This window comes from Sodiomyces alkalinus (genome assembly GCF_003711515.1).
Source record: "Sodiomyces alkalinus F11 unplaced genomic scaffold SODALscaffold_4, whole genome shotgun sequence".
NCBI classification, from domain to species: Eukaryota; Fungi; Ascomycota; class Sordariomycetes; order Glomerellales; family Plectosphaerellaceae; genus Sodiomyces; species Sodiomyces alkalinus.
The window spans coordinates 1082916-1104701 of NW_021167082.1; the positions used below are offsets into that span (position 1 = coordinate 1082916).

The window sequence follows — 21786 nt, forward strand, 5'->3', positions numbered from 1 at the left end:
TGGGGAAGCGACGGCGCGTGAACCCGTCGCTTAAGACGTTTGCCGGTCCGGCCTCCCTGGGCAAACATTCCGCTGCGCCATGGGTGGACGATGTGATGCATATCAGAGGGTACCAAAGTTTAGACCACATGTGGATGCATGGACAAGATGGCTGGGCTGGTGCTTGTTGTTCTTCTCGTGCTCTAGGAAGAAAAAAGAAAAAAAAGGGGGGGGGGGGGGGGCGTGATCGATTGGCGACTAGCCTGGTCCGGAAGAGGGAGTATACTTCTCTGCAGCTAATTCTCAATGACTTCGGGCGTCCTGACGGCATTTCGCAGTATACCGCAGTGGGTTTTGTATGGGCATCAGTTTTGGGCCGTCAGATTCTATTTGTTTGTTTGTTTTCCCCAGGAAACAGTAAGGCCGGGGAGATGTCACGAAACAAGACTAGAAGTATGGACCAACGAATGGTCCTTTGTCACGACAAGACGGTCTGGCAAGGCAATTGTCAAGAGGCGGGAATTTCTGCCATCTTAACTATCATAAAGGGACCAGAGCCTTTATGGCTCGTGATACTGCCCTTGGTGGTAATAAGTAGTATTAATTGCGTACATATGTGCTGTACACGTGTAGCTATGAGATGGTGGATTTGCTCCCGACCCCCCCCCTTCGCGAGCGGTGGGCACAGATCAAAAACCACACCTTAGATACGATGCCTGATATGACATATACGGAGTATGCAGGTGTGATAAATCTTGATTCTAGGATGAGAGGACTGTCCTGCCTAGCACCACACAGATTATGCAAACAACTCTCTTTACCTTCAGGGCCCAAGACGTCTCTTTCTTTCTGGCCGTCGTCACCGTCACCGAATGCCGGCGTCTTGTGGGTCTTGCTTATAATGCCTTGAGGTTCAAGGTGCGTCGTACCTAGGTATGTATCTATCTCGTACCTTCGGTAATCATGCAGCAGGTAGGTACTTCTGTAAGGTACCTTAGGCAGTCACGGAACGCTTACCTAAGCTCGACCATGCTTGCAACGCGCCAGCTGCAAGTCTCGCTCAAGAACGTTTGCAGATACGTACTTTCAGAAGCTCGAGCTCTTCGCTGTGACCTGGACTGGTTTGCCTTACCCTCAATTAACCCCCATCACCCATCCATTACGCCCTTTTTATATTTCAAGCCTTTTAGTTCAAGCCAATTGAGTACGCAAGCGGCGTGGGGACTGCGAATCGCTAGCATGGCGGACTACGATCGGAGACGTTCGGGTGGTCACCACAACAGAAAGCGAAGGTATCGAGGTAAGAGAGAGCAATAAAGATGAACCAACGGGATGCTGCGACAAGGAACTGGTTTCCAAGCTTACCTTGACCTTTGTATAGATGACGATGAGAATGATTACCGGCAGCAACGCCGCCGGTACGACCAACCGCCTCCCCTCCCGGTCCGGATCCGAAAGCAACTTCTGTCGCTGGCCGAGTCGCCTCTCCGCCGGTGGCACGACGAGGTGAATTCGATTGCGCACCTTGTCGCGGACAATGCGGAGGACACGGAGGTGCGCGAGGGCTTCGTCAACTTGGTGCTGCAGCTCGTGCTGGAGCAGCCGCTCAAAACGCCGTTCGTGGCGGCCGTCGTTCTCGTCGTCAACACGCTGCAGCCCGACATTGTGCGCGAGATCCTTGCGAAGACCAGCGCCACCGCCGAAAACAAGATCAAGGACGGCGAATGGAGGGATGTGAAGCTGTGCCTGAAGCTTCTGGCGTGTTTGCAGAGCTGCCTGGGCGGAGATGGCGTGTTTCCCGTCCTCGACGAACTGTTTAACCGAGCTGGCGACCTGCAGACTGCGAGTTCTGACGACGTCAGTTAAATTTTTTTTTTTCCTTTTAACTTCCGTCTATTTGACTTCCTCGACATGAAGCCTCGTAAGTCATGGGCAGAAAGCGGTATGGCTAATGATCAGCACAGACTATCGGCACCGAACTCGTCAAGATTATCCTCTTTACCATTCCTTACATCATGGCTGGGGGCCCTGGACAACAATGGCAGGAGAGGGCAGCAGATCTAATGGACAAAACGGACATCATTGCCTCGGAACCTCACGCTTTGCAGGCTTTGATCGATCCATATCTGCCCGAGAGCGAAGGACAGCCCACCGAATCCTCGAGCATGATTTGCCTGTTGCAGAAGCAGTTGCAACATGAGGCGAGTAATAACTGGGAGTTGGCATGCCTACCGCGCCCGTGGAGACTGCCTCTGGAAGAGATAGAGGCGCAGGATAAGCTCGACAATGCGACGAAACATGACCTGCCGACTATTTCCGTCCCCGAGAGGGTCATCCCGGGGCCTCGACCACTGTTTCCCGAAGTCTACTTTTCCGTATATGCAGGCCAAGACATCCCGTCGGTTCCGCCCGTTACGGATGTTGCGTCCTCTCTGATCCGGGATGCACTGGTGGACACGATTAACATCCTCGACTTCAACCGCCACGCCACCGCCCGTTTCTTGATCGATGTGGATTGTTATTTCGCGGATGGCACGTTTATTAAGCGTGCGACGCCATTTGACCGTCTCCGAGACATTGAAAGCGGCCGGTCTACCTGGAAGCCCGAAGATGTTGCCGTCGACGCCGTCTTTTCGCAGTTGCATCAGCTGCCGGCGCCCGAGCATAAGCTTGTCTACTATCACAGCGTTCTGACCGAGGCCTGTAAGCAGGCGCCCGCCGCCATTGCGCCGAGCTTAGGCAGAGCTATAAGGTTTCTATACCGCAATTCGAGCCGGATGGATCTGGAGTTGAGCCAGAGGTTCATGGATTGGTTTGCGCACCACTTGAGCAACTTCGGCTTCACCTGGAAGTGGACAGAGTGGGTGGATGATGTGTCTTTCCCGGATATCCACCCGCACAAGGCCTTCATTCTTGGTGCTCTAGACAAGGAGATTCGGCTGAGCTTTGCCCAGCGCATCAAGAACACACTACCCGAGGAATACCAGGTTCTTATTGGACCCGAGAAGGAGAATGATGTACCTGACTACAAGTTCTCGGACGACTGTGAGTAGTCCCCAGCGCACTGTTCCCAGGGAGCAGTTCTTCTTGATGGTCTCAGGTTCTAATCTAACTGTCTTTTCAGCGGTGCCTTTTGCAGCCGAGGGTCGGGAAATGGCGACGCTGCTGAAGCGGAAGGCTCCAGATGAGGAGTTCCAGCCTATCGTTGACCACATTCAAGCAGCTGCTGGTGAGCACGGCTTGGATCCCTTTATAGCGAGCACCGACGTGTTCGTCACGGCGGTCTGCTGGGTCGGCTCCAAGTCGCTCAGCCACGTTCTAGCGTGCATCGAGCGTGTCAAGGACCGACTACTCGACGTCGGAGCTGCTTCGGAGGGTGCCCGGGCCCAGATCATTACGGCCGTCATGTCGTATTGGCAAGCGCACCCAGGTGTAGCTCTTTCCATTATCGAGAAGTTGCTCAACTACTCGATTCTCACGCCATCCTCTGTCGTCGAGTGGGCGCTCGGGGCCGGATCCAAGGCCGAAGCTGACGGCGACCGCGCCGGAGATGGCTTAGCAAAGGCGCACGTCTACGAGTTAGTTCACAACACGGTGAACAAGGTGACGGGGCGGGTCAGGTTGCTCCTGGCGCCAGGTGCTGAGGCAGACGAGGAGACGAAGACGCGCGATGTCCAGGCGATGAAGGATCTCTTCAAAGCCATTGAGGATGCGGTCGTGGGCTGGGCTTCGGGCAGCAAAGACCAGATGCTAAGGGACACGGAAGGGGATGAATCGAGAGACCAGCTCCTGCGACAGTGGGGCCAGCGCTGGCTCCGCGTTTTCCGTCGCAAGTCGGCCATCGAGGAAGCCCATCTTTTGGAGGTGCAAAACAACAATGCGCCAGCAGAGGGAGATGACGGGGCCTAGAAGTCAGCCATTTAACCAGCTGCGGACTGGCATTGGTAAATCGGAAAAAAAGGGGGGAAGGGATATTTGCGATCTGTACGAGTAACTGGGGCGGGAGTTCTTTTCAAGTCGGCTTCCTCTGAAACTAGCTCACAGCCTTCATCCATCTCAAGAGAGCTCATCTGAGGTTGGGTAGCTGAAAAAGCGGCGGTAAGGCGCATCACATTCACCGCATTACTCTTAAGGAGATGGCTTGCGGGAGAAGCATGGGAGTAGAAGACAGACTACAAGATAGTAATAAAATATCAAGGACTCAAGTCACCAGTCTTTCGGATTATGAGTGTAGGAATTACGTGATATAAGGAGGAAAGCATGGAACGCGTCTCTTGATACTGGAGACTAAGTGATAAAGGTCTTATTTTGCAAGCAGACTCCTACGGAGTACCGTGCGTCTCACTTTGATCGTAGGTATTTCGTAACATGTGGCGGTGGAATGAGGGGCGAACGCCTGGATTTTCTTCAGCCTTGGACCCCACTTATGCTTTGTAGTTGGATAAAGAATTGGCGACCTGTTATTGGACGGGAAACTCCTAGCACATCTGCAAGTAGCTGCGAGGCTGACGAACTTTTTCTCAAAAATTGGCTATCGTTAAAAAAAAAGAAAAAGAGCGGAAAGATACGAAGCTTCACGGGCGACATTTACACACCAAGTATCACACCGAACAACTACATACCTGCCAACCCTCTCTTCGTCTCTCTTCGTCTTGCGTTCGGGTTTCGGTGAACCATTCATCTCTCACGATGGAGTCTTCAGTGGCTCAGGTGAAGGTCAACTTCACCACGACCCACGAAGACCTACAGCTGCCAGAAACCAAAAGACAGCTCCTAGTGCCGGCCGGTATGCTTCCACTCAGTTCATCCTCTTAGTCACGAAATTATTTCTCCCAGCGAGCTCTATCTAACTGAGGGGTTACCTAGACATCAAACGCTATGGACTCTCCCGCATTCTCAACTCCGAGTCCATGCTCAATACCGCCTCGCCCATTCCCCTCGATTTTCTCGTCAATGGCACATTCTTGAGGACGACACTCGAAGAGTATCTGAAGACCGAAGGCTTATCTTCCGAAACAACGATCACTCTCCAATACGTCCGCTCCCTCCTTCCCCCCACTTACGAAACCTCCTTCGAGCACGACGACTGGGTGGCATCCGTCGATGTCCTGTCGGCCACATCACCTGCGGGGCGTTGGTCAGGGAATGAGTTCGTACAAGACCGGGACAGGATTCTTTCTGCAAGCCACGACGGGCTCGTGAGGATATGGGATCGGTCGGGTGCTGCCTTGGCGACGTCGGCGCCAGCTCGCGGTGGAGGCCACTCCAAACTCCTAACGGCGGCGAGGTTCCTGGGCGCTACCCAGGTCGCCTCCGCAGGCATGGACCAGAAAGTGGTGGTGTGGAAGTACACCGAGACACCGGACGGGCTCTCCGGCGAACTGAAGCCCACTCTCGAGCTCTACGGCCACAAGAAGATGATCAACAGCCTCAACGTCCACGGCCCTTCCAAGCGCATGCTCACCGCGTCCTCCGACGGCCGCGTCGGCGTCTGGCTCGCATCCAAGAAGGCTGCCGACGCCGACCCGGATGACATCCCATCCACACACACCGCCAAGCGCGTCCGTGTAGCCTCGTCCGTGACCGTGCCGCAGAAGGCCGCCCAGGTCATGATCCCCGCCCACGAAGACCACGTCGCCACCGACGCCGTCTTCCACCCTTCGGACCCCACCGTCGCCTACTCCGCCTCCACCGACCACACCGTCCGCACCCTCGACCTGACCACCGGACGCGTCGTCTCCACCCTCTCCACCCTGCACCCGCTCCTCGCCCTCGCCCCCCTGCCCCGGAGCGCCCACGCGCTCGTCGCTGCCGCCTCTGCCGCCCGGCACGTGACCCTCCTCGACCCCCGCGCCCAGGCGACCCAGACCTCCGTCCTCGTCCTCCGCGGCCACACCAACATGGTCTCGTGCGTCGCCGCCGGGCCGGACAACGACTACAGCCTCGTTTCCGGCTCGCACGACGGCACCTGCAAGGTGTGGGATCTTCGGAGCGTGCGTCCCGCCCACAGGGACGAGGGACCCGGCGGGAGCGTGTGCGAGCCCGTCTACACCGTGGCGCGGGAGTCGCTGGGCGGGAAGAAGGTCCCTGCTGGTGGGGAGGGCGTCAAGGTCCTCGGTGTCGCGTGGGATCAGACTTGTGGGATTGTCAGTGGTGGAGAGGATAAGAAGGTGCAGATCAACAGGGGTAGGGATCTATTTGCTTCGTAGGCGGCAGGAAAGGAAGAAAAGTTTAAAAACGAAAAAGAGGTTCTGAGCTTGGATAAAATATCATGATACCCAGCACATTCTATTCGTCTTCATGGGTGTAACTTTATATCTTTGTTCTTGTCGTTGTTACTCTGTTCACAGCATTGGGTACCGTAGATGCTAAGACGTATTACAACTTCAAGTATACGTGGGATATCTCCGACGGGGCTTAGGGATGTTTGATTTTACCTAGGCTTACGATAATACGGATCCAGAGACATAAAAAAACAGAACAACGGAAAAAAAAGGGACCGACTGGCAAAATAGCAGCACATGGTTACGAGATTCGAACCAACAAACAATTCCCAATGTTATATGTGAGTAAATGCCACTAAATATCTAGGCTTTAACCATTACACCAGTTTGCCCTTTAGATTGAATGGTAAAGAACTTGAATTCTATATAAAGTGTAGGTGCGAATTCTAGATAGCTAAAGGTGGACGTGTATCGAAATACGAGGAATGAGGCTTCATGATGGACGCCGTGGCTTCTCGGTGAATATTCGGTCGGTAGCTCGGTGAGTCGGTAAGACAATATACGGGTGGGGTCGATTAGTAAGGGGATACCATCACTTCATTGGAAACGCCTGCGAGTTGCTCTTCCCTTCAAGATACAAGGATTTGTAAAAGGTGGCTCAAAACTTCCCTTATTTACCTACCTATAAAAAAAAAGACTAACCCGAGATTCGTCACGGTACATACACGCTCATATCCCCCATCAAGTCTGCCAAGTATACTCGCTCAACGCCAACATCTTCTCGCCCATCTGGCGCTTAGCCGCAGCAGCGATACCCCTCTCGGGATTCGCCAGCTGTTCGCTAAAGCACAGCTCCATGAGCGCCTCGAGCTCCTCGTACGAGAACCGCATGCTCTTGGCCTCCTCGTCCCCCTCGACGTCGTCGCCCGCCTCCTTGTCCGCCCTGGCCTTCTCGACCACGCCGCCCGGCCCCTTCTCGAACAGCGCGTAATACTCGGCCGAGTGGCGCAGGTCGACGCCTTCCTCGACGTTCTTGAGGTTCTGCTGCAGGACCAGGATGTTGAGCTGCATGCGCCCGCAGCCGTTGTGGTTCATGGGCTTGGCGAGGAGCGCCTTGCGGACGAGGTAGGTGTCAATGAGGCGGCCTAGACCGGTGCGGATGAAGGCCGACTCCCGCGGGCGGAGGAAGTGCCCGACCGTCTCATCGAAGGTGATGAGGTCGCCGTTCAGCGTCAGGATGCCCGGGTCGGGCTCGGTGACTTCCTGGTCGAGGACGTATGGCGCCGATGTCTCGGGCGTAAGTGTGCGGTGTAGGGCGTAGATGATTTGGCAGCGAATCTCCAGGTGAAGGGTGAGGAGAGCTTTCGTAGCGAGTTCCTCGTAGGACGAGACAATGCCATCGAAGGCTCTGTCGATTTTTGTGTTGTTAGCAAGCCCCCCCACCCAAGAGACGAGGAAATGAAATAAGATACAGATGTTAGGGGGAAACATCAGAGGAGGGTAGTGAAAACGTACTGTGCTGTCTCCGGAGTCATGGGGAGGTGTACAGGGCCCTCGTCGCTCGAAGTCTTGGTCGAATCATTCATCAAGGTCCATCGCTTGCTAGATTGTCGAGGTAGAGTCGGCCTAGCGTTCTCGACATCATTTTGTGTGATGTATCGGAGTGCAGCAGTCTTGACGGAGAGCCACTTCATGCTGGTGTACAACATGCAGAGCGATGGCATGACGTCCTTGTCTTGAACCACGTCGCTGAGCTCGAGGGACTTCTCGTCGGCACGGGAGATGAGGAGGTCAATCTCCTTTTCCAGTTGAACGGCGTCAGGTTCCTCAGACGACCAGAGTGCCACGGCTGTTTCGGTAATGGCGCTCGGCTCGAGAGCCAACGTCGCCGACAGTCTTAGAGTCTGGGAGTCGGTCGCTTCGTCCTGGCCTTTGGTCACGAGAGATTTGTACCAACCGAAGCATTTGTCGTAGTACCTCATCATCTGCGTGATGATGAGAGAACTCAGGGCCTGGTCGGGAGGGATGGTGGCGAGCATCTTGCAGAAGGCCGTGACGACCGTGAAGAAGGCCGTTGTGCCTTTGAAGACAGGCTTCTTCGCCACCCGAGCCCACTCTTGATCTTGCAGGAAGGAATCGGCTTCGCCGAAAATGGTATCGCTGAGTTTGTCGAGGGTCTCATCGAGCTGAGGGTGGAAGACGTTGACGAGAAAGTTATCCAGGAACGTCGTCAGCGTGCTGGTGGCCAGGTCAGAACCTGGCGGGACGATCGTCCGAAGTCGCTGGAGGAAGACCAGCGTCGGCGGGAGCAGAAGGCTCATGTTGAAGACGCTCGGTTCGACGAGCGACTTGTGGCTCTCGGAGCCCTGTTTCGTCTCGTAACTGGCAGCAGCGCCCTTTCTTGAGCCGACAGGGTCTAATATCGGCCGGCTGCCTGCTCTCTTGTCAGAAGCCGCCCCCTTCCGATCGTCCGTTAAGCCGGGCACGGCCGCGCGTAGTATGCTCTCGAGGGCATCGTATTCCGCGACGATGTCTGGGGCTTTGGGGTCCGTTTCCGCAAACTTGAATAAATGTTCGCGGGCGGCATCCTTCTTGCCCACTAGGCTCGCGCCTGTCTTGGGCGAGGAACTGAAATGATAGAGGTCGGCATCCGTCGTGACGTAGTTATGCAACAGAGACCGGATCTCGTTCTGATACAGGTTCCAGAGCTCCTTAAAGCTACCAAGTAACGCACTGTTGTTCCCCGCCCCCTCGCGGCGAATAAGAGCTTTGATCGTCTCGTGGAAAACGCGATGGGCTTCGGCGATGGCCTCAAATTTGCCATAGAGCGTCCAAAGAAGGTCGTATATAACGTCTGCCCTCATTTGCGTTTCCCGGCTACCATAGATATACAGGCCCTCCGAGTTTGTCGAACCACCCCTGAGCGAGCTGGGGTGTCGTTGGTCGACCTCATTTATGGTGTAGTTGACAGTCCCAAAGAGCTCCACCGGCATCCTCTGCTTGAGTATGTCGACGGCGGCTTCGAGGCGTCCGAGCTTGTTCAACGCCTCTACGAGGAGACCAATGTAGGAAAACGTATCAGCTTCCGGGTTCTTAGCAGGGTCCTCCGTCGCGGCGCGTTCAAAGTCGATATTCTCGACGCATTCATGAAAGGGTACGATATTGGACGTCGAGTCGGCATACGACCCCGTGGAGGCGCCCTGGTCCTTCGCCAAGCCCTGCCACCTCTCCTGGCAGTACGGCGATTTCAAATACAAGTGCTCGTGGAGTTCCTCCACAAGGATGTCCATCAACGCGGTGTCTTGGTTGGCTAGGTAGCTCCTCAGGTCGCTCAGCGCACCGATTTCGTCGAGCTCCGGCTTGCGCAACTTGCGCAGGGCGTTCTGGAGGACATCGACGGCAGAGACGAATCTCTTCTCGGAAATGTGGGCTTCCAGCTGGTCCGGGACCACACGCAGCTCTTGTAGCTCGTTTAGCGTGTTCAGGAGCCCTTCGTAGGCCTGGGAGGTGGCCGACAGCTTCTTGAGATCCGGGTCGGTGGTGCAGAGGCTGGTTTTGGCGGCGGCGAGGGACTCCTTGAGGGCGCGGACCCTCTTCTGGGAGGCCTGTATGCTGCCCTGGATTTTGTGGAAGGTGCCGATGGAGCTGTTGAAGCCCTGGTGGTGTTCGTGGACGATCCCCTTGAGGGATTCCTGGAGGTATTCATAGGTCTCCTGGAACTTGTCGTATTCGTGGGCGCGGCCGACGGAGCTGCTGTCGAGCAGCTGGAGGGCGAGTTGGACGGGGATGCAGTCGGTCTCGCACATGGAGGGCCATTCCTGCTTGATGTGCTCTAGGACCTGGGCAATCTGCCGCTCGGCGTTTGTGGTCTCGACCGGCGGGGCGCGCTCTCTTTGGGCGGGAATGGGAGGCTCGTCGCGAAGCAGACCTGGGGCTGGGGATGATCGCGAACCTATGGAGGGGACTGGCGGGCCGTACCTCGCATCGCCACCATAGTCGTCGCCGTATGGGTCGTAGTCATCTTGTGATTGCTTTGGAGGGGCTACAAAGTTGCCGTAGCCGTTGCCGTAGCCGTTGCCATTGCGGTACGAATTACCGTACCTGTTGGACGTGGACATGGCGATCGACGGCGCATCTGGGGGAGTGGCTAGGATAGACCAAGAACAGTCGGTAGCTGTCGCATTATCATTATCGAAGGGAGGGGGGAGGATGGCTGGTCGGATGCTTCGTCCTCGGAAGTCGGCGGCTAGTTTGCTGGATTTATGGATCAAGATGGTCTCTCGAGAAGCTGGGTCCCGTGTATTCGCTTTGATGTGTAGGTAGGTGAAGGTAGAAAAGAAGAAGCTCTAGATTTCGTGTCGCCCACTTCCAAGTTCACCTTCGGATTGCTTCAGGTACGACGGAAGGGGAGTTCTTGGGTAACTGTGGCTGGGTGCATATGTGGCGTCTGGGGTGCTGATTCCAGTACCATTACATGCCCGTTCATCCCAGCGCGCTGGCGGATCCGTACATGTACAGTACACGCTGCCTACATCTATTTCTACGGCGCTTCTTAGACAATCTTACAGCGGTCTATCAGTTGCCGAGCCGCTATTAGCCGCTAAATATTTACACAGGGTTGGCACGCACACCCTCAGTTACAGTTACATGACGTTTCTCTCGGTAGCGGTACACTGTACTACCTTCCACGTTAAGCTCCAGTGTGCAACTTCCAGATTGGAACGCTGGGTTGGGATAATTCGTCCCACCATGGCCGTCAATCAACCGTCACATCTTCTTCGTGCAAACTTGAAAATTAGGGAAGATATTGATACGTAGCTGGTTCAAAGCGACTCATCGTAGCCTCCAGCCATGGCAGATCAATTCCCCATCCATCCCATCGGCCGCTTCTACGGGGCCAGTCAACCTGTCAAAAGACCCAAGGTAACTTACAATCTCATCTCCCCAGTCCCATCGTCGCTATGGTATTAGAAGTCAGCGAACTGAAAGGCATCCTAGGAGTTTGCCTGCTTCTCATACGATGACAACCACGAGTTCCACTTGGGCGACTCATCAATGAGATGGTATTACAATCCTCCTATCGGGGCAGACCTCTCCCAAGGCTATGATCAGTTCATCAAGCATGACGACTCCAAAGATGAACACCTCGTCAGCCTGCTCAAGACCATCAAGGCCCATGAGGAGGAAACCGGCAAGAAGATTGACGCCCATATCATTACATGGCGAGGCATGATGACCAAAGTGAGCATGGCTTCATATGCGGATGACTATCCGTAGTGAGAGCCAGCTGGAACTGACCGCACCCTTATCCACAGATCATGAGTTGTCCGTTTGATGACCGGGATGGGTGAGTTTATTCAGATTGATATGCGAAGTCCACCTACGGAACGAGGCGAAGAGAAGAAAACGAGGCTAATAGATGCCTCTTCCTCCCAGATTTGAGATGAATGCCACCCTCTATCAAGTGCGCTGATCCAACATTCGCCCCCCCTTAATTGCTATTCACGACACGAGCTGACGATGCTTCCCAAGGATGCCATGTACGGGGAGACAGTTTTCTTCAGTCTTGCATGCATTCTGTGTATAATTGAACTAGCTGACCCATTTTGGACGTTGCCTTAGATACATAGAAGAAAACCACGAGTGCAAGGAGATGACGAGAAGACAGCAGAATGCTCAGCAGAGGAGAGGGCCCTTCCCCGCTGAAGTCATGCAGTTCTGGGGTCAGTTGGCACACAGTCTTGGTGTGGAATAAACCGAGCTTCGCTAAATCCGAAAGCCAGGTTACAAGTTCGAGACGCTCGCGACCCTGCCAGCACCGTGGGGTGAAACTCCACGCGAGGACATAGAGAACCGAGTCAACGAGGTGGTCAACAACAACGCCCAGTACTGCTCCGTTGTCCGGACAGGCATAGGCAACAGCGTTATCTGCATCGGGGGCGAAGTCGACGCCAGTGAGCACCATTGTCCTTTACCTCTCCGTTTCCTCCACGACTCCTCTGCAACTGACCGACTGACCTTTTTTCCCCCGTCTGCCCTTGCATTTCAGTATGGGACTCAAAGCCGCCACAACCGGGCGCCCCCATCAACTGGGTCGAGCTCAAGACGAGCGCCGAGATCCGTCACGAGCGCGACTCGGACAACTTCAACCGCAAGCTGCTCAAGTTCTGGATCCAGTCCTTCCTCCTTGGCGTGCCGCGTATCATTGTCGGCTTTCGCAGCCAGCAAGGCATCCTCACCCGTGTGCAGGAGTACGAGACGGCTACTATCCCTGACCTGGTGGCTCGGACTCCGAAACCCGCCTGGAACGGGGATATGTGCGTCAATTTTGCTGCCGAGTTTCTAACATGTACGTGAAACTTCCTGTTTCTTCAGTCCTCTCGTTCCTTGAAGATGAATTCCTCTTTGCGACTGCGACTGCCATGATATACACTGATACTAACCTGTTCACTTTGCTGAAGGGCTACGGCAAACCATCAATGACGATGGAGTCTGGAGGATACGCAGGCGACCGGCATCCCCAGTGATCGAGGTATTTAGGATGGAGGAGGCCGGACATGGCGATATCTTGACGGATGAGTTCATCAATTGGCGGATTAAGCTTTCTCTGGGACCTCCTCCCCCTCTGGACCCGTAATGATACCCTCGTTGTATTGAATAGAACAGCGTGGGTAGAGATATACGAACATCTCCCAGATATCTCCCACCAAGATCACTATTGTAAGGATAGGTCTAACCGTGCCTGTATTATCACCCAGTCTGGAACTGAGGCAACAGGGAAAAGGCGAAGGGACTGAACACTTCGTGGGATTCTATCTATGAAACTACCTAAGATAATGGATGCTATTATGCCAGAGTGCTATGAACAATGCGAGCTACCTTCATTATGGTCGAGGTAGCAAGTGAAGACTATGAAAACCACCCAGATGCCCTGAACGCTAAACGCCAACTCCAAATCAACACGGCACATGCAAGGGGACGGAAACGGAAAAAAAGAAAAGAATTTCACCAGAGCCTCCACCCCCAGAACCAAAATAGAAAGTCGCCTGCCCCTTAACTCATTAGCTCCAGAGCGCCTCCACGTCCCTGAGGCTCCCCGGAAACGCAATCCCCCAAAACAAGAAAAGGTAGGCGACCTCGGACATTCCATGACGAAGAGTACGAATCCCCAAGCGATCCTTTACGCTCTCCCAAACATGCTTTTTTGTTTTGCAAAAGACGAGATGTGGTCTTACACAACAACATAGCAGAAACGCCTCCAGCCGACGGCGCTGCTCATACAGCAGGCCATCGTAGCCGAAGACCATCCACCCAGCGATGGTACAATACGTCCGACAACTGCTTGCAGTGCTCCATCCCGGGACCTCCCTCGCGTCCCGGGAACTTGGCCTCGAGCGCCATCTTCTCCGGATCTTTCCCCGCCGCCGTCGCCGAATCGGGCGTCCCGAGGTCGGCGTTGCGCTTCTTGTGGTTCCTCAGGTGGGGGTTGTTGGGCGCCAGGACGAGCTTGGTAGGGCTGCCCGAGGACGGCGTCACGGCACGGTTGATGATCACGGTGCCCTGCGGCGTTCCGTCCGAGGGCGGCAGCTTGACGGACTGCTGGGGCATAAAGGCGTTGCTCAACTTCGCGTCCTGGGACACGGCCGTCATCAGGTTCCGGAGCAGGTGGTAGGCCCCTTCAGGATCGACGGCGTCCAGGCTGGAGAAAGCATCGGCAAGCTTGGCCAGAGCCTCTCGTTTTGGCATGGCGGAAGTCTGGGCGTGTAGTTCGGAGAGGGTCGGATCGAGGGCTTTGTTGAAGAGGCGTCGTCCCAGCAGGGCTTCCTTGCTGGTCGGCTCTGCCGGAGCCGCAATGCTGGGAGGGCGGTTCTCGTTGTTCGGGGCTTTGTCGCCGGTGTCGCCGTAGCCGATCTGTCCGGAGGTGGAGCTGTCGGACGGCACCCGGCGGAAGAGCCGCATGGTTGACCCGGAGTTGCCGTAGGACATGTCTGGTTGTAGCGGGCGTCGTGCCACTGTCGGGCGGGGCGATCCGTTTGCCTGGGCCTGCGTGATGGATGGCTGTCGGCGACTTGTTGTTCGGCGCATAGTCCGTGGCGCCGGAGAGGCTGATCCTAATGGCGCGTCCTTGAGTTCCAGCTTGCGCAGCGCCTCCTCGGTCGAAAAGATCGACGAAGGCTTGCGAGATCTGACCGTTGGTCTCTTGGGAACGACCGACTTGACCGTGTCGAACACCCATTCGTCGGCCTCGTCCTTCGGCGAGATGGTATGGAGAGTCTCTTGGTAGAATACGGGATGAGATTTGCGCTCCTGGTTGGCATGCCACATCTGTTTGCGCTGGATAAGTTCCTGAAGGGCTTCCACCTTGCCGGCGGACCGGATGAAGCGATGCTTCAGGAGGTCCTTGGCAGACGGCCGACGTTCTGTGTCCTTGACAAGGCACTGTGCAACAAAGTCCTTGAAGTCCCTGCTGAAGTTGCCCTCTAGCCGGGGAGGAGAATTCTTAGGGATGTGGAAGAGAACTTTCATGGGGTGGATATGGGCCAGAGGAGGCTCGCCGTTGGCTAGCTCCATGGCGGTGATGCCCAGGGACCATATGTCCGCCTTGAACCCATAGCCATCTTGTTGGATAACCTCGGGTGCCATCCAGAAAGGGGTTCCCACAAATGTATTGCGTTGAGACTTGATGTTGGTCAACTGAGCGGCAACGCCGAAGTCAGCCAGCTTGACTTTCCCCGTCTCGGACAATAGGACGTTGGCGGCTTTGATGTCCCGGTGAATCTTCCCCTCCGAATGCAAGTACTCGAGTCCTCGGAGAAGCTCTCGGCAGATGACGGCGATGTGGGTTTCGGGGAAGTTATCGGGTTTTAGCTGGGTGACTGTCAGCTCTTACACTCAAATTGACTATGGCTCAGTTGTAAGCGCAACCTACCAGGTCTAGACAAGAACCTCCACCCAGGTATTCCATGACAATCCATAGCTTGTGTCCTCTGAGAAAACTGCCCTTGTATTGTGTGACGAAGGAGCTGGCGCAGGTGCTGAGGACAGCAATTTCTCCTTGAATCTCTTGGATATCGTCTTCGCTGGATTCGAGGTCGATCTAAGCACCGCCGCGTGAGCTTTAACCATGGATCTCGCGACGGAGGGCCATTTCGGGTCAAAGTAGTCTGCCACTTGAAATGACAGGGGAACTTCGCCTTCCTGGACGGAGCAGAGATGGTAACAACTTACATGTTTGATAGCGACAATCTCGCCAGTGGCCTTCTCAATTCCCTTGTACACAACCCCAAAACTCCCACCTGAAGATCAGAAAGACAGGTAAGTCAGTGGACCAAAAGATGGCGCCAGCATGCGAGCTCGAGCAGGAAACTTACGGCCCAGCTCCTCCAAGACCTGGTAATGTTCAGCGAGACCCTCGTCAGCCATGGTGGTAGAACTTGGAGTCTCTCGATATAATGCGCGTAAAGATAACCAAGCCAAATCCTGGCCTGCCGATGGGGAGCAGGAGCTGAGGAATGCGCGTCTCCAAAAACCAAGCTGGATATGGTCTAGACGTCTGGACCGCCTGGAGGCGAGAGGTGGAAACTGATTCGTGCTCGATGATGAAATACCCAGGAAAGAGGGAAAGAAGGCGAGTTTGTCGAGGATGAACGGCGAATATTTGCTTCGAACCCAGATGAACGGACTGCAGTTGATTAGAACGAAGAAGAATCCCCCAGGCTTGGATGTTTGGTTGTCTGGGACAGCAAACCCAGCACAGACGACAACGGTACTCGTCCGTTACTGAACCAGGGGGGCTCCGCCAGGCAACAGAAGCTACTGTTGGGCTATTGCGGATCGGTTCGCTTGGTTTGAGATGATACGAAAATGCTAGGGGAGAAGGGGATTAGAAGAGCAGGGGGACAAAAGCTCGGACCCTTTGTTTACATTTTTCCGTTTTGGTATAGCTTCGGTCGAGGGGCAACCCGAGCTCTACGAACTACCTATGTACAGTACCTCTTCGTGTCCATCGTTAAGTGAGAAACGAAGGCAAGACAGCAGCTCGTGGATATGGAGAAGTGAAGCAAAAGAAAATAAAGGCAGCTCGAGACATGACAGTGTAAGTGCAATTGATTTTTTTTTCCTTTTTCTTTTATTGGAAGAGTGGGTTGGTTGGTCGGCGCCATCAGGTTGCGGTATATGCAGGGAGGGACAAGTGCCTTATATTCGTACCTTATTACCTAGGTAGTTACCTTATTAGATACCTACGGTACAGTGCGTCTCCACCAGTTAGTTCGAAGGACAAGATGCATGCAAGACGGGTTCGGAGTGTGACCTCAAACGTCCCGGTTCTGGGATTCCTTGGCAGCGTTTACGAAGTAATACAGTTGTTACACTTGGGTCCCAAGCGATGAACGGTCCTAGAGTGAGGATGGTTCGGTACTCACTTTGTATTACTTCACAATCCTATCGGTACTTCGTAGGTAGCCGGGCACTTGGACAAGAGCAGGAAAAGTGGACCAGAAGCATCATTAGATCACTGATTGGTAGCCGTTGTCGTACGGGATTGGCTGTCGTGAAGCCAGGGCAGGGTTTCAACCGCCCACAGGTACCGTTGCCCTGCCGACCTGCCCCTCTGTTTGTCCATCATCGTGCCCTCATGAGGCCCCAGCTCTTTCCTTTCATACCGCCAACGTCGCCGCTTCAGAAAAAGGCCCCGTCGGTCATTTACTTTCACCGGCACCGGCCACCGCTCACCTCTCACTCTTTTACCCAAGCTCCATCCATCTGCAAATCCAAAATAAGCCATCGTCAACGCTGCCGGGGAGAGTAACTGTCGCCCTCCTGCTTGCCCCAAGTCCATCGTCCACGGCACGGGGATCTACGAGAATCTCTGAAATTTTGCCCTCGAGATCCCGGCCATGTTGTATGGCAAAACATTAATTCCCTTTCGATCTTTCGGATTTCGTGTTGCGTTGCGCCTCAATATCTGCCGTCATCTTCCACCTGCTGCGGCGGTCACTCAGATGACCAACGACACCTTCGCACAGCATCAAGCATCACACAAATCTCGGCATTGTTAGAGATTTACAGTTACGTCTTAGAAAATGGTACTGGCTCCACCACCTCTGCCAACACGATTTCCGTGTTGGTGCAGAGCTATCTACTCTTGGGGAGGCGAGGTCAGTAATCCAGATTCGGACAACAGCTGTGCAAGTACGAAAAGACGAACTGACCGGTGGTCACAGTCCAAACGAGATCTGGGATTTATAGAGGGCGATCTGATAGAGTGCCTCAACGCCGGTGATGGCTCATGGTGGACGGGCAAGCTATGGCGAGACAGGAGAACAGTCGGCGTCTTCCCCTCCAACTTTGTCGAAGTGCTCCCACCCGGTTTCCGTCCTACATGCAGAGCCAACAGCCCTCTACCCCCAATAAACAGCACCCCGAGCACCAAAAACACTCCGCAAAAGTCCAGAACGTTCCGGAAGCCCTTCGAGGCATACGCAAAGGCACCCCACTACACCACCGCGAAACAGCCGGAGGTATACCGAGCTAGCCCCCACAGGCCTCGTGAGAGCTCGGATAGCTCGTTCCAAACCCCTGCCCGCGATCGAAAGTCCGTCTCGCCCGCGCCACCTCGGCATGAGCGCTACGACTCGAGAGCCGTCTCGCCTGCCCCGCCACGGTATGATGGTTATGGTCCAAGGGCCGTCTCGCCCGCTCCGCCACGGCATGAAGGTTATGGGTCTAGAGCCGTCTCGCCCGCTCCGCCACGGCATGAACGCTACGACTCGAGAGCCGTCTCGCCTGCCCCGCCACGGCACGAGGGTTACGATTTGAGAGCCGCCTCCCCCGCTCCGCCTCGACACGAGGGCTACGATTTAAGAGCCCGCTCGCCTGCCCCATCACGACATGATGGTTATGGTCCAAGAGCTGTCTCGCCCGCGCCAATGCACCATGCTTCTTATAACTCACGAGCTCCTTCTCCAGCACCACCATCTTTCGACTATAGGCAGTCACGTCGAGCCATTTCTCCTGCTCCTCCCATCCATCATCATTCTTCCTTCGACTCGCGAGCTCCGTCTCCCGCTCCTTCCTTTAACTATCAGCAACAAACATACTCACAACGTGACATGCGATCTGATTCTCCACCTCCACCGGCGCCTCCACCTCATCGGCACATCAATTTGGCCCGCCACGAGTCGAACGCGTCATACGGCAACCAACACATTAGTCGGCACGAGTCCAAATCGTCTTATGATGATCAATACAATAGCCGTCCTGGCTCAAACGGGTCATATGCACCGTACCGACCGTCGGCGCGAAACCCCTCTTACGAGAATCGGTTGGATGGGTCTCACACACCTCGCATGCCATCGCCCTGCCCCCCATCTCCCGGTGGCAGTCATATGACTCCCTCGCCTCTTCGGGAAGCTATGGACGGCATTATGGAACAACTTGATGCCTTGGGGAGGCGGCAGGACCCGGAACCGCCCGAGGAAGAGCCGTTGGATCCTTGGTCTCCCGAATCATTCGACATGGTCTCACAGCGCGCACGACGAAAAGGAGCACAGCGGCCGCAGACATCTATGGGCATTTCGCAGCAAGACGAGGGTTATGAGACCTGGAGTGGAGAGTCATCCCAGGATCCGTCCTACCAGAACGGACATCGAGAGGACGTTAGTGAAAGAGCTCAGCTCGGCAACTATGTCGAACGTATGGAGCATCGCCTGGGAAACGTGCAACGCCAGGAGCCTGGCGGGGCAGAACTCGATGACCCGCCACGGCCACCACCGAAAGGCCAAGCCTCTGAGCGCCCCAAGTCTTCTGCGGAGGGCCCATCTGTTCCAGAGAGGAAAATACGGGCCCGAAAATCCGCCTATGACATTGGTCGCAACCTCATGGGGCGGACTTTTACGATCAAGACCAACTCCACGACAACATCGGCCGGCAACCAAAGCTCGACTACCCAGAGCAGCGATAGGAGTTTGATGAGTGGGGTGTCGGCTGGGGGGATTAGTGCCACAAGCGCAGGTAGCCTGGCGAGAAAGAAGGAACAACGGGCTCAGAGCGCCTTGGGAATACGTGACCTAGACGACCGCCCAGAAACACCTTTTACCGGAGTGACATACCACAGCAGCCACGCATCCGATGCGCCGAGGCCAAAGTCTCAAGCCGGGCTGCAAGACGATGCGGATCCGGCTCTTGGTGGGCTGGTGCAACCAAAGCCGCCACCCAAACGAAGCCTTTTCAAGAAACTCTTCGACACAGCCAAGACGGGCGTTGCAACCAGTCGCACCAGCATAGCAACAGGCTCCAGCTCAGCCAAGTCACCTTCCCTGGCCAGCTCCAGGCCTCCTGGCTCTTCGCCTTTCTCTTCGGGAATCTCGTCCATAAAGGGCTTGGGTAACTCCCCAACAAAGAGAGACGCTGCCCGGGAAATGGGCCTGGGCAATGGGGTAGACTGGGTACAGGTCCGGCGGGACATTAACCGCTCCAACTCTTTGAGCCGGATTGAGAGGCATGAACGACGAGACCGGTGTCAAATGCTGGATTACCCGGCTCTGAATCCGGTAGACGAGCTTTACGAGGGATTAGACGGTGATGAGGGCGCCGATGGGATGCCAGTTCGCGAACCGGTCGACTTCCAATCGATCAACTTCAGCCAGGTCGACAAAAACACGAGGTTCGTTGGCAGCCTTCCACCCATGGTTACGGCCATCACACTGGCAACGACATACGTCTGTCGGCCATATCGCAGCGATGTACAGCGGCTTCGAAGCATCTTCACATGGGTCGCCGAGAGCATATGCTGGGAGGAGGATTTCGAAGGGCCCATCGACACCAGGCGAGTTCTCCAGACCAAGCGGGCTTGTGCAGAGGAGTATGCGGTCCTGGTGCTCGAGATGTGCACGGCTGTGGGTATCCACTGCGAGGTTGTTCGGGGATATCTCAAGACGCCGGGCGAGGTTCCAGAATATGGCATTATGCCTCGGCCGAACCACTGGTGGAACGCGGTTCTTGTCGACGACGAATGGCGCATGATGGACTGCTGCCTGGCCAGCCCATCCAACCCAAAACGCCATCTCTACTCGGGCGCCAACAGCTCGGCTGCGGACCCGTGGTGGTTCCTCACCAGGCCTTCGGAGCTGTGTTGGACTCACATCCCCGAGCACCACGAGCACCAACACATGTGTCCGCCACAGGCGTACGAGGTGCTCCTTCACTTGCCCAGCGCCTGCTCCCCATACTTCAGGAGCGGGATAGAAATGGTTGACTACAACACCTCCCTCACGCGCATTGAAGACCTAGAGATGGTCCATATCAAGCTCAACGTCCCTCCAGACGTGGAGGTTGCCGCAGAAGTTGAAACGCGAGCGTACGCACGGGACCAGGATGGCGACCTGTTTGAGACAGGCGATGTGGTGAAGAAGAGGGCTTTGGCTCAGGCAGAATGGTTCAATGGAACTAAACGATACACCATCAAGGCGCTCCTACCGGGGGACGAGGGCCAGGGAGTGCTGAAGATCTACGCGGGCAAGCGTGGGCTCATGCACAGCATTAGGGACATTCCTCACCCCATGGCGCTTGCCTTGCCCATTATGCACAATGGAGAGAACCCTCCCTACGACTTCGTCACGAGACACCCGACCCCTCACGCGCAACGGCACGACGTCTACGTAGTACAGCCTCAGTGCCAGCGGCTCGCCTTGAACAACACATTCGTATTCGCGATCCGTCAGCACCCAAGCTCGGCATCGGCTGTGGAAGGCTCGGCGATGACCCCCTCGTCGAACCCGGGAGGTGTCAGTCCTATTCCCTTCGCCCGCCCCGGTTCGGCTATGAGTATGGCGGCTTCTAGCACGAGCGGGTCGAATCCGAGTACAGCCAGCGGGTCGGGAGGGGCGGGTAAGAAGCCGGCGAAGCTGGCGATTCAGACGCCGGGCGGGAAGATCCTCAGGCTCATGCGCAAGGAGGAACGGAAGGGTATCGGTGTCGGTGGGCGTAATGCCAGGGAAGAGGAGGTGAGCGACGGGGGTATGTGGGAAACGATCATCAAGTGCTCTGAGAGGGGTACCTGGAGAGGCCTCGTGCTAGCAGATCGTACTGCTCGCTGGTGCGTCTTCGCGGAATGGACGTGCGTGTGATGGTGTTTCCCCTGTTTGTTTTTACAATGCATAGCATGCCCATGGCTGCCGCAGCGCCATGACACCCGGTCTCTATCCCGCTGGGACGGGGATAGGTTCTGGGGATCGAGTGCTCGGCCTGGACTAGGTGTTTGCGGGCTATCATGGGACGGTTAAGGGTCATATCTTGCATGTCGGGCGTCCGGAAACTCTTTAAGATTCGTAATTATGGTGGCGCCGGAAGCATTGCACTGGTATCGGTTCTTCTGGATCTTTACGAGTTCATTTCAAGACTGTGAAACGGGGCGATGCCCCTGACTCTCTCTTGGACAATGTGTGTGTTAAAGTTAAAATCTTGCTCTCTGGGGTAAGGTAGATTCTTGTAATACAGCCGAAATGAGATGGCTTTACTTCAAAGCTGGTTCTGAATATTAAGGTGAATTGTCCAGTCGTGACTTGCATGTTCTGTGGAAGTA

At 55.3% G+C, this 21786-nt stretch overlaps 7 protein-coding genes across 7 annotated transcripts; 5 read left to right on the forward strand and 2 right to left on the reverse strand.

Moving 5' to 3' along the window:
- Positions 1-192: 192 nt before the first annotated feature.
- On the forward strand, positions 193-645 carry SODALDRAFT_332585 (hypothetical protein). The gene has a single exon (XM_028611755.1). It carries the CDS (start codon positions 286-288, stop codon positions 514-516), a length of 231 nt encoding a protein of 76 aa, XP_028466967.1. The 5' UTR covers positions 193-285; the 3' UTR covers positions 517-645.
- Positions 646-1071: 426 nt separating this feature from the next.
- On the forward strand, positions 1072-4193 carry SODALDRAFT_294442 (hypothetical protein). Its single transcript, XM_028608752.1, has 4 exons — positions 1072-1279; positions 1361-1836; positions 1944-3024; positions 3104-4193. Exons 1-4 carry the CDS (start codon positions 1219-1221, stop codon positions 3886-3888), a joined length of 2403 nt encoding a protein of 800 aa, XP_028466968.1. The 5' UTR covers positions 1072-1218; the 3' UTR covers positions 3889-4193.
- A 342-nt stretch (positions 4194-4535) lies between these two features.
- SODALDRAFT_378274 (WD domain-containing protein) lies at positions 4536-6500 on the forward strand. The gene is made up of 2 exons (XM_028614970.1): positions 4536-4765; positions 4846-6500. Exons 1-2 carry the CDS (start codon positions 4669-4671, stop codon positions 6186-6188), a joined length of 1440 nt encoding a protein of 479 aa, XP_028466969.1. The 5' UTR covers positions 4536-4668; the 3' UTR covers positions 6189-6500.
- Positions 6501-6665: 165 nt separating this feature from the next.
- SODALDRAFT_294449 (Sec8 exocyst complex component-specific domain-containing protein) lies at positions 6666-10580 on the reverse strand. The gene is made up of 2 exons (XM_028608753.1): positions 7719-10580; positions 6666-7611 (listed from the first exon to the last, which is right to left on the reverse strand). The coding sequence occupies exons 1-2, from the start codon at positions 10319-10321 to the stop codon at positions 6945-6947; spliced, it is 3270 nt and encodes a 1089-aa protein (XP_028466970.1). The 5' UTR covers positions 10322-10580; the 3' UTR covers positions 6666-6944.
- A 332-nt stretch (positions 10581-10912) lies between these two features.
- On the forward strand, positions 10913-13006 carry SODALDRAFT_153415 (RAI1-domain-containing protein). Its single transcript, XM_028606881.1, has 9 exons — positions 10913-11126; positions 11202-11444; positions 11519-11550; positions 11640-11667; positions 11736-11743; positions 11826-11926; positions 11987-12157; positions 12253-12552; positions 12665-13006. The coding sequence occupies exons 1-9, from the start codon at positions 11055-11057 to the stop codon at positions 12838-12840; spliced, it is 1131 nt and encodes a 376-aa protein (XP_028466971.1). The 5' UTR covers positions 10913-11054; the 3' UTR covers positions 12841-13006.
- Positions 13007-13478: 472 nt separating this feature from the next.
- SODALDRAFT_275372 (Pkinase-domain-containing protein) lies at positions 13479-15626 on the reverse strand (the record flags this gene model as incomplete). The annotated part of the gene is made up of 4 exons (XM_028607979.1): positions 13479-15071; positions 15133-15300; positions 15432-15499; positions 15575-15626. The coding sequence occupies 4 exons, from the start codon at positions 15624-15626 to the stop codon at positions 13479-13481; spliced, it is 1881 nt and encodes a 626-aa protein (XP_028466972.1).
- Positions 15627-18619: 2993 nt separating this feature from the next.
- SODALDRAFT_323602 (hypothetical protein) lies at positions 18620-21458 on the forward strand (the record flags this gene model as incomplete). Its single annotated transcript, XM_028609814.1, has 2 exons — positions 18620-21208; positions 21366-21458. 2 exons carry the CDS (start codon positions 18620-18622, stop codon positions 21456-21458), a joined length of 2682 nt encoding a protein of 893 aa, XP_028466973.1.
- Between the last annotated feature and the right edge of the window lie 328 nt (positions 21459-21786).